The sequence below is a fragment of the Pleuronectes platessa genome, chromosome 13, assembly GCF_947347685.1.
Source record: "Pleuronectes platessa chromosome 13, fPlePla1.1, whole genome shotgun sequence".
NCBI lineage: Eukaryota > Metazoa > Chordata > Actinopteri > Pleuronectiformes > Pleuronectidae > Pleuronectes > Pleuronectes platessa.
In genome coordinates, this window is record NC_070638.1 from 4,999,071 (window position 1) to 5,011,200 (window position 12,130).

The 12,130-nt window shown below is 42.9% G+C and overlaps 1 protein-coding gene across 1 annotated transcript in view; it reads right to left on the bottom strand.

The window, feature by feature from the left end:
* The window catches only part of LOC128454507 (receptor-type tyrosine-protein phosphatase mu), a 127,007-nt gene that overhangs the window by 61,343 nt on the left and 53,534 nt on the right, over positions 1-12,130 (bottom strand). Inside the window, exons 11-14 of the mRNA XM_053437921.1 lie at positions 8,219-8,527; positions 6,849-6,958; positions 2,132-2,333; positions 1,350-1,452 (exon numbers count right to left, since the gene is read on the bottom strand). Of these exons, the coding sequence (XP_053293896.1) occupies positions 1,350-1,452; positions 2,132-2,333; positions 6,849-6,958; positions 8,219-8,527 (724 nt within the window). The remainder of the gene's footprint in view (positions 1-1,349; positions 1,453-2,131; positions 2,334-6,848; positions 6,959-8,218; positions 8,528-12,130) is intronic.

Sequence of the window (12,130 nt, forward strand, 5' to 3'; positions counted from 1 at the left end):
GGGGCGCACCAGTATAACAGTTTTATACATATTTTCTTTGATTGTCCAAAGCTTATCCTGATAGTGAAGCGTCATCTAATTCTTCAATAAAGGTAGTCCATTTCTCCCATTTACTTGGGAAAATCGCTCCTCTGGATCTGAGAGAGAAAGTAATTTTTTCCATTGTCTTAATCTGTTTTACTATGTCTATCCATTGTTTGAGGTTTGGAGTGTCCGCTTGATACCAGTTTTTAGTGATTGTTTTCTTACAGGCCATGAGCAATATTTTACACAGATACAAATCTTTTCCTGAGATGACATCCTTTAAAATACAGAAGTAAAGCACCTTTACATTGTTTGTGACTTCATATCCCAGAATCTTACTTAAAGACAGACATATTTTCCCCCAAAATATCTGAATTTTTGGGCATAGCCAAAAAATATGAGAGTGATGGGCGTTCGTGTTTCCGCACAGCCTCCAGCACGGTTCCTTTAACTGAATTTGCTTACTTTTAATATGTGGTGTTATAAAATAACGAATTGAGTTCCTCCAACCAAATTCTCTCCACTTCCTTGAGCTTGTGGATGAATGCTGTGCTTTCCACATAGAACACCAATCCTCCTGTGATATTTCTATGTTTAATTCCTTCTCCCATTTTGCTTTAACATATCCTGTATTTTCTCCATTTTGTTTCTGTAGGCCCTGATATATTTTGGAAATAGTTTTACTACTCTTTTTCGATTCCCATGATTTTTATTCTCATTAATCATTACAGTAACATTGTCTTTCTGTTTCTTCACCATTTTTCAGCTTTTTCCTGCTTCCAGTTTCTAACACTCGACCAACACAGAGATGATCAAACCAGCACGGCCGCTGCTCGTGGCTTTAAATCCAAACAACTTGGCTTTTAAACAGAACAGCTGTATAATGACTAATAACTGCAGCATCAAGCAGGCAGGATCCCACCGTTCCCCCAGAAGCCCGTGGTGGGGTGAGCGGCCCCCGCTACATAAAAGACATGTAAAAAAGGCAAGAGATCCTGAAGTCAGCCTCCACCGCACCGGCGCTTTGTTCTCATCTTCAAAGGACTCGGCATCTTTTCTTCACAGGATCAAAATCCACAAACAAATAAAGCTCGGAGAATCTGATTCATTCGGTTTTACGAGACTGAATCCCCCGGTAACTTTCCTTGACGGGGAGCCATTGATAAACACGGGCTCTTTGATAATTTTTTGTTGCTGATGGTGGTTCCTGGTGTTTTAATGCGTTGTTTTGTTGTTTTTAAGTCTGTGCTGCTTGTGTGTGTGTGTGTGTGTGTGTGTGTGTGTGTGTGTGTGTGTGTGTGTGTATCGTTGTTGTGGAAGCGTACCTCACTGGTGCACCTCTGCTCTGGGCAGGTTTCAGCAGTACAGTCACTGTGCTGTCTGTCTGGTTCAGAGATGTCTCCTGATCGTACGCCGGCATGGAGGGAGCTGAGGGGGAGATATACAAACACAGAGAGGGGGGGGGGGTTACAACACTGCACAGTCAAAGTAACACAGCTCGGTCTCGGTCAACAACCAGTTTTAAAAAGGTTTTCTTGCCTTGTGAGTCATTCAGCTGAGCAATAAATAGGAATAAAAAAAAAAAAGCAATCCCAGTTTTCTCACTTTTACAGCGAGCACTCTTTTGCCTTTATAGCAGCATCATGTAATCATTAAGTGGAGCAATGAGAGAGGAGCTGAGAGACGGTCTTCACATGCATCAGGATAGAAACTGGAGAGGGTGGGAAGAATCACACACTCGCCTCATGGTCATCATCTGAATCAAATCCAGTTTTTCCATTATGTACAAGCAGCCGTGGTTAATGGAGACTAAAACCATAAGTCGCTTGTGACCAATCAGGCAATTTATCCTTATATCTGATGTAATAGTCGGAAATAATAGCGTCAATTTCAAGACCTGGATATTTGAGCTCATGTATTAGATGAATATTTTTGTTTTTGTTTCTTTAAAGGTCTTGGATAGCACTAAAAAAAATTGGATATCAATAAAGAAAAAAGGAGCCGTATCAAACTTTGGTTTCAACTACAAACACTTTATATTCCATTCACACGTTTTAAAATACTTATTCCACATCATCCTCGCTCCGGCTCCGTTGACTCCACTGACCTGAGATCTTGGTGGTGAACTGGGTGATGACCGGGGGGCCGTAGCCCTTGGCCGTGCTGCCGCGCAGGGTGAAGGAGTAGGTGGAGCCCGGGTAGAGGCCTGTGAACGTGTGGGTGGTCTCGTTGCCCAGCTTCACCACCTTCCCACTCTGGTTGGAGAGGTCCAGCTCGGGGTCGAAGGAGCTGACCGCCTTGTAGGAGATCTGGGGGAGGGGAGGAAATGCATATTCTGATGCTGGCCTCTGGTTCGCTGCATTTAGCTCTGCAGCTGCGATCATTGCATATTGTGTTAAATATGATAAAAGCTTTTCTTTTTGATGGAGGCCTCTCTCTGCACTATATCTAGTAAGGTCAAAATCCCATAATCTGATTGTGACAGTCTTACGGGGGATTTCTTCATGTATACATCTTATTTATATTCACCTAATAAAAAATCAATTCATAATCCAATATAAGAGCTCAGTAGTAGATCTTTCGGGGCAGATATCAGGGAGTATTGGCTGATAGAGATATTTATATTTATTTTAATGTTTATAATTCCTAAGATGCCATTTTTAAACCATTATGACAAAGAAGTAAAACAAAAACAGGTCTGCATAATCTCGATTCCTTCTATATGCTAGGGCTAAGTAGAAGGAAATGCCACAAAACAATATTTGAAATGTCACATGCTCAGACAAGACGTCCCACCTTTTGTGTGTGATCTTCTGAGTTCATGTCAACAAGTCATTAGAGAAATTAGTGAGGGACAAAAGAGCTGTGGAGTGGGTCTGTGGAGAAGCTGGGGGTTAGGATCGATCTGCAGAAGCTGAGGTGCACAGATTCCAACAGAAGCTGATGCAAGCCCATGTTGTCACGGAGTACAGAAATACTCTTAATGTATTCCCTCTCCATTAATAAACACAGGCTGCTCTGGAGGGAAGCATTAAGGTGAGTGTTTTTTGCTAATATCCATTTTGAATAACTCCCAACGTCCCGGTCTAAGAAAATGCTTCTGCTCGTAAAAAAAAAAAAAAAAAGGAAACCTCCATTATAATTCCAATTAAGAAACACAAAGGGAGTTTGGAGTGGTGCATAATTTGTGTCCATCAAGTTCTGAAATGCTTCGATGGCTTCTCATTTAGTCTTTGTCTGTGAAATGAGTGCGTGATGCCAAATCCTATATCATAACATTTCAGGGAGAGGAATTTAAAAATGACTTGTCAACACTGGGCACCCGGACAGCTCTTTACAATTCTAATGGAACTGACCGGAAATAAAAATTTGAATATTTGGGCAAATTAATTTGGACATGGCTGTAACCATTACTCGACCTGATGGATTAAGCATACTTTAAATTATTTTTTAAATCACAGTGGTTGACATTTTTCTATTAACGTCAAATTCATGAGGTGTTCATAAAATATAAATGGCTGAATAAACTCTAGCAATTTTACCTGTGATAGAAATAATGGCGCAAAATAACTGATGGAAGATTCATTGATTCTTTTCATTAATTCTTATAATATATATATTTGCAGAGTTTTAACCTTCTAGTGCAGAACTACAGTTAATATTAGTGATATAAATTCAAAGTGATTTGAAAAGGCAGCAGGTTTTTTATAAGAACAGCAATGTTTCTTAAAAGTACTTTTGGTTTTTCTGAAAATGCAATTTAATACTGAGTAATGGCATGCACAGGTTTTATTTAATAACAACAAATGCTACTTCAGAATGAATTTGTGCTCCTAAATATGGATGATGAACAGGAAAATAACTGAAAAAACCCTGATGTACATTCCTCTCGAGCTGCCGCCTCACGTCTGTCTGGAAAGTTGTCAATTAAATGGCTTCCACCGAGCCCGGTCAAAAAGGAGCGCAGCTGAAATCTCTTTGATATCGGGCCTTGTCAGGCGTATTTCACTCAGAGTCCTTTGATAATGTCAATTTCAAAGCAAGGTCCTGACTTATGAGAGGTAACTTCTGGGGGAATATCAGTCGAACACATCGTGGCTTTTTTCGCTTTTCTTTCACCAGACTGCAGTGGAGAGAAGGGGGGGGGGGGGGGGGGGGGGCACCTGGAGCAAGCTGCTGGCTCGCTAAGATTCATTTCTCATCCGTCTCCCGCTTTAAGACTTGATGATGTGAATATTGATACCCTGTCTTACTCTGGAATTAAATCGGTGCTTTTGGAGAATTAAGTCTATAATCACGCTTTGATAAATACTCAGTGTGTTCTGCACATGTAAGTGTAGAGCGAGAGTAAATGCTGCAGCAGGGAAATACTGGAAGGTCACAACTGAGGCTAATTGTTCGTTTTATCACCATATTCAATTTAGATGTATAGTGTTATAAATATTATCATGTACACAGAAATATGTTTACCTTAAACAGCCAAAAATATCCAGTCTATGATATAGTTGAAAGGGATATTTATTACTGTACAAGACATGAATAAGATCAGCTCTCTAAAAACATGATTATCCACATCCGCAGCTTAGTCCACCTGTTCATAGATATCAGCTCTCCACTAATGTCAGTTTTCTCATAAAAAAAAGATCATCATATCTTGTGGAAAATGGCCTTTCTCACCATGTTACAGATAATCAATCTTCTGATCTGCAACAACAATTAATTGGGTTCTTCCCCGAACCAATTCCACCAAGTTTCATGTTAATCAGTCCAGTAGTTTTTGTGTAATCCTGCTACACAACAAACAAAGAGCCCAGTGAAAACCGAGCCTCGCTGCTGGAGGTGGTAACATCCTGCAGTGGGTGCCTCAACATAAATATGAGTGAATGAGACAAAGCAGCAATGCAAGCCACACCATTTACTGTGAAATGGTTTTAGGTGTAGCATGAATTTTTTAAAAGATAAACAACTGGAACATGTTTCTCTAAAAAGAGATTAAACGCACACACGCTCTAAACCTTCCATTTTACAGACACGGTCTCCACACTGTTCCGAGATGAAACGCATCAGCGGCACCAGGAGAATATCTGGTTCATATTTCAATCACCTCAGTCACCTGATGTCAGGGCGGCAGATAGAGCAACGTGCTGTTACTGTTCAATCTGCTCCCCCCCCCCCCCCCTGTGTGGGGAACAGCCCTGTCAATGATTGCTAACCTAGTCAAAACACAGAGCGTGAGCAAACGGCGACAAGAGGGAGAATCAACAGAGGAGAATCAATCTGTGGAAAAAGGGCTGCAGGATTACTTCCACCTTAAGCTGGTTAAGATCAATGTGTATATATATATATCGTGTGTGGAGACTGTTTCTATTATTCAAGGCTCAGTGCAGCTCCCTGTGTGGAGCCTTGAGTCAACATTGACTCGGTGCTGGATGGTGATGTGTGTTTGAGGTGTGTTACAGGGGATGTGGGGATGTGGGTTTTCTTTAGAGGTCACACATGTGTCAAAGGACAGATGATGACGGCAGCTGGTAGTTGACTCTTTGCTGGGAACACAGTGGTAGCTCACACGGGAGGCCAAACAAGCTTATTTTATTTTGAAAACCCTGACTATAGACTAAACTGTACTTGCTCACAGTATCCAAACATGAAACCAAAATATCTGCCATACAAATGCTGAATTTGAAAGAAAGAAAAGATAGACATTTTATTTTTAGTATGACCCATGTCCCATCCATGAACACGGAGGAGGTTAGATCTATGACCTGTAATGCAACCAGCCACCAGGGGGAAACTAAGATGCTTTGGCTTCACACAAATTAAGAAGTCACATGATATTAGTAACACTAATGGCCACAGAGCCGTAAACATTAACATCCATCAACTTAGAGTTAAGGACTACCAGTCAACAGCTAGGCTAGCTGCTATGTGAGGTTGTATAGGCCATGCTAAGATGCTACAGATGGCAAAGTTAGCATGTGGATGATTGTTGATTTGATAATTAGGTATAATTAGCTCGTTAGTATTTCAGTCGTAAACCAGACAAAAGATGATAGTAAGAGTTTGACCTGATGATGGTGTCATGTGGACGGAGATAACTGGGACACTGGGATCATATCATCAAATTATCATATATATAAAAATATAGCTTATACAAAGAGAGAGAGAGACAGAGAGAGACAGAGAGAGTGAGAGTGAGAGTGAGAGAGCGAGAGCGAGAGAGATGTCCAGGATGGAATGTAAAATAGAGGACATTTAAACGTGCCAAGGTATCTGCCGATGTACTAAAGACACTTTATATTGAGAGGATTTATTTTATGATGTGTTTTGCTGCAGGACTGTAAAGGACTCTCTCTCTTTCAGTCAGGAAATAGGATTGTAACACTGATCTAAAAAAACGAAGCCTGAAAACGATCCTGACCATGTCCACGTTGGGCTGATCTGACAGAATACATTTCCTCGGGAATGCCGGAGTAAAGCTGGTGTCATTAATAATCCCAGTATATAATATCACTTTGCTGCTTGGTTCTTCCAGAAACAGGCCGATGCAACAGAGATAACAAAAAAATCCCAAGCTGAGCTGGAGAAAACAAAGCGATTCACATGATTTAAAAGAATCAATTTGAACATTTCTCTGGCAGCTCTGTGCACTGACGCTGCCCATCACAGTGGAAAAAAAGGACTCAGCTCAATCCTCACAGAGGTGGTGGTGGTGGTGGGGGGTGGGGGGGGGGATAAAACGGCTTAGCGCTGGAAGTCGGTCTGTTTACTTCTGGAAAAGACTGATCAATATCTGGAGCATTTTGCGAACCCGGGTGCTGGTGTACCTCGAACTGAGTGATGATCCCGTAGGTCTGCGCCGGCTCCCTCCACTTCAGGATGATCTTCTCCTCGTAGGCACTGCCCTGAATGGAGTCCAGAGGCACGGCCCCCGGCACTGTGGGAAATTATCACAAACACATTTTGTTTTCTCGGGAAAAAACAGTCTGTAATTCTGAAAAGTAGAAATACAATAAAATAAAAACGTCTGAACAGTAAGATTTCTTTTGGCGTGTATTGATATTCTCCCCCATCTGCGGTTTGCCAATTTAAAATGTTGTCAACAGAAGTTGGATAAAAGCCACTGCTACTTAGAATTTACCCGACTTATGCTGCCGTGCATCACACGATCAATGCGTCTGCTTTTCAAGGACCTTTAGTGAACAGATGGTCAAGAGCCAGCATTGGAAACATCTGAACAGGAATATGTGACATTATCTAAAGCCACTGTTTCTGAGGACACGTGTTTTTTTAACAGCAAAACTGAAAAACTTTTCACATAAAACCAAACTGTGTGACAAATATGAACGATTCCCACCATGGGAGTAGTTGGAGTTCTAATCTTTCCACAATGTTTACATGTGTGGAGATACAGAAATGTGGTTCCTCTAGCCCCTCATGTGAATTCCTTTCATTCTGTAACTGAAACAGAATGATCGGAGACGTCTCTTCTTTTTTTTTTTTTCTTTATCTTGAAGAATGCAACTACACAGCTTCACCGCGTCTTTACACTCTTTTCCCACGGGAGCCATAACACACGGATCCGCAGACAAACACGCAGAAACACACAACAGTCAGGGAGTGAGAAACAGTCGCCACTTTCAAGTTTGCAACCAGAGGTATCTGAGGCAGACATGACAAGATGCTCTTTTTTTCCGTCAGCTGCCTGAGCCTGTTTGTTATCGGGCGGCCGGGGGTTCCTGGAGACTTCTGATGAGTTCACTTCCTGTGTCTGCTGAGGCAACACACGGGAGCTTTCATCTTTGAGGAGGTGAAACACCTCTACAACACAGAGCTGCCCGACTTCTGTGCTCCCCTGAAAAAACATTTGGAAAATCCCAAACGTGTGTCTCCAGTTTGATATTTTAATCATAAATATATGAATACAAATTTGTTTATCTACTGTTGGAGAGCATTCACAGTCATTCTGTTTATTTCTCCTCGAAACAGGTAAAATCAGGTAAAGGAGGTAAAATGGAAAAAGTGAGATTTATATATAATGTCTCATTTGACTGTGGTTGGACATTAGCAAAACTATGTCTTGCTACCCTAAATTAAATATAAAACGCATGATAATTGGTTTAAATAGGTTAAAATGGAGTTGTAATAACAATTTATCATATATATTTCCACGTGGTAACCCCTCCATCACACTCACCATCCTCGTCCGTCTGCACCTCGAGCTCCGTGCTCTCCTTGACCCCCTCCGGGTTGCGGAGCACCAGCTTGACGCTGAGGTTGGTGAAGGGCGTCAGGTGGTGGATGGTGTGCTGCGGGTCGCGGCTCTGCGTGTCGTAGCACACCTCCTCCCGGGTCTCCTCCTTGCCGGCCACCCGGGAGCGGTACTGGACCGTCAGGTTGTAGCTGTGGCAGCGGGTCACGTTGTAGCCCAGTGGCTCCCAGCGCACGGTCACCTGCTTGGACTGGATGTCCACCACCTCCAGCTTGCGTGGGCCGTGCATGGGCTCTGGCGGGTTATGGACAGAGGAGAGAGGAGCGTGAGCATACATCAAGGAGAATCAATTAGGCCGTGTGAAAAGGCAGGTGCTACAGAGTCATTTCAATAAAATCAAGGAAATGACTGAGGCCTATGCCGGGGCACAGAGAAACCAGCAAAAAAAAATGTACCACTACATTTTCCCCGAACACTTGAGACTCACTCAATCATTTTATTCATATTGAAAAACTATCTCCTGTGTTTGGAGTCCATATTTTCCAGAGGATGAGTTTAAAATTCAAAGCCGCGGCCTGATGGAGAACATTCCCACATCCCGCCACCGTCGCTAACTCGGTGTCACAGCAGCTTCACACACCAACACACCACAGGTCTGTTGGTGGACACCCTCAGCGGGGGGGGGGGGGGTGCATCATCCCTTCAGAGTGTGTCTTTCCTCTGCTCCCTCTTCCATGTCCGCTCTCTCTTTTCCATCTCGCCCAGTGGCGCTCAGCTATTAGTGCCACACTGATACAGAGTCAGCCGGCCTGTCAATCCAGGCAGGACACAACCCCCCCGCTGCCATGCTATCACCTCTAATCACATACACTGTGTCTCCTCGCCTTTTCTCCTCTACCTTCCTCCATTTTCTCCTTCCACCTCCTCCCATCCTTCCATCTCCTCTCTCTCTGTCCACCTCTTTTTCTGTGACTCCCCCATTTCTATTTCCCGCTCTATCTCCCTCTTTGTCCTCTGTCTGCTCCCCCCCCCCCCACCTGCTGTCTATTTCCCCCCCTGTGCTTTCTCCCCCTCTCCTTCTCCCTTTCCTACAGGAGGAAAGCAGCCCAAGCACAAGGTAATGGGATCAATTTCCATTCCAGGTTAAATTCGCAGTCCATTTCTCTGGAACTTAACACTTTACCACCTATTAGGAGGAGCCAGGGCTCAATTTCCCCCGTTCCCCAGGAGACACAGTCCAGCAATTCAGAGGCGGGCCGCGGCAGCCATGTTTAACATTCTGGAGGTGCATGGGGAGTGGGAGCACTGGCCTGAAGCTCCGGCTTGTTGTTCATTTCTACAGACATTGCAGAGGACACGACAAACAAGCCACAAATCTGCAAACCACACCATCGCCCAACCTCTGAAGTGAAGCCCCCTTTATTCCCCATATGTCCAGTGGACACCTACTTAAGTGTAAGGGACAAAGATATTCAGGTCTTATAGCAATCCTTTCATTTTTTTTTTCCCACCACCATGAATATAAGACAATATTCAGTGTGGTGTGCTACAGAAATCCTGCAAAGACAAAAAGGAATGGTTTTCAGGAAATTGGGTCATGACATGTGACATGACAGGAGCTTTGTACGAGTCAGGCAGGATAATGCGAGGAGGGAAACAGTGAGAGAGAGATAAAGAAGGCACCTGCTCGTTGAATGAAAGATGGAACACACTCAGATTTCACGAGGAGAGACAACAGATGTGATCTTTCATGCGCTTTCATAACGCAGATGAAATAGCATTAGAAGGGAAAGAGGAAGAGCTGTTGAAGACGGATGGGGGGGGGGGGGGAGGGTTAGCAACCTTGGGCGTACAATTGGTGAAGCATATATACGAGGATCTAAAAATGATAACGTGTGAGTGAAAAATGGAAAATCATCGATAACCAAAGGAAACAAATGACAATTAGCTTTTGTTTAAGAAGCGATTGCCCCTAAACATCTTCACAGATCATATTTACAAATGTTTAAAAGATAGGTCAAATAAAAGTATTGTTTGTTGACTGATTAGAGGTTATTAGGATTTGGCTTAATTTTGATTTTTCCCAAAGTGGGGCTAATTCAGTACTTTTAAAATGGTTCCGATGCCAGAACCAGTCGGCCATAAGATAATCGTTTTCATTGCTTGGTTTAATTGGAAGTTATTTACTGTTGTGAAAATATATATATATAAATATATATTTACTGTTAACAGATTAAAGTGCACTTTACTTAAATACACACAAATACAAATAAGTGCAGGACAGTGTGTTGCCACCAGTGATAATGTTTATTTTGCCTGTAAGCAGGGTCATTATTTCAGTTCATAGCTCAGGCACCGAAATCTGTGATGTGATTCGGCCCAGTGGGCTAAAGTCTAAAAGACTAATGGCCGTGAAGCGCGGTGCTCGATCGGCACCGGATCTCGGTTCCCAACAGCCGGCTAATGTGTTCGGCGAGAAGTCAGGGAAGCGATCAAAGAGAATCTACTTTTAAATGTTATCATGGATTATAATTTTTTAAGCATTTGCGGCATGTCCCCGTGTCGGTGCCACACTTTCGACCGTTTAGCTTTAGGCATTTGGATGGTCGATACAAGAAACTAGCTTACTAACTGGCTTGGAACAGAAATTTCCCTAAGTCCAGAGCTCTGTTTACTGGGGGACAAGTCTCAATTACCGAACATAACCAAATTTAATTTTTCTGTAATTTCGGTGGGTACAACAACAGCCTGCCGAGTTATTTTAAGACATTGGAAGGCGCCAGAAATTCCACATGTGAAAGAATGGGTATGTGCAATGACTGAAACTGCATCCTATGAATGTATGCTTAGTAGATTGAGTGATGACAGGGAGGAGGGGGTGACTCCTTGGGACAGGTTTTGGAATTACATAAAGGTAAATAATGATCCCCACTAGGACCCTGGTTTTATTGTTTTATTGTTTTGCTGTGTTGTTCCTGTATAAAGAATGATGTTTAATTTGATAAGATGTTTAATTTGTCATGTACCATGCCTGAAAAAAGTTCAATAAAAACTTAAGTTCAAAAAAATAAACTAGCTAACAGTAGGCTAATGTTTTGTGCTGCTAGAGCCATGTAGGGGGGGTGTTGCCTGTAAACAGGGGAACTACTTCAGTACAGAGTTGGGATTCTGGTATCTACTAGATACTGGCAGTGCTGGCACCGGATTTTGGTTCCCAACACTAGAGGTTCTACAGATGTTATGGCTCACAGAAAAGTCAGAAAGCTCTCTCTGAAATGTTGGTATGTGAGACAAGAACCTTCAAAGTGATTCTCTGGAGTCTGATATATTCAGATTAAGCAGCCCCGGCTCCACTCTTCTCGCAAACTATGTGGATAAATGTTATAATTCTCACCTACCGTTTTATTCGAATTAAATCAGGGTCGAAAAAGAGATTCTAATGCAGAACCGGGAAGAATTGGTGAAGGGAAACAGGCCTTTTTCACCTCGGTCGCAATGTTGGGAAGACTCATCCAGAAAATAGAAGTTTAAAACCCCCTTTATTTGCGGAACTATCTGTTGGCTGCACTCGGTAGGCAGCGGTTACACTAAAAGCCCGGAGAATTGCAGGGTGGCCAGGCACAGAAATCAAATTAAACCAGATGCTCTCAAAGTGACAAATGCACCAAAGTGTGAATCTCCAGCAGACGTGCATGAGCGGCTGGGAGGGAAGTCTCATTTCTGGGGAGGCATTCAAGGAGACTGTCACACTCGCCTCACTCCATCTTTGTGGAGCATCAAAGATCCACAAGTCCGCAGCTCCCCCGGTTCTGGCCAAAGGAGAGATGCCAACAAGAATGGGAGGCAATTTCATTCTAGGGACACGTGCCAAATAAGGAAGGAGACCAATTCAGAGAG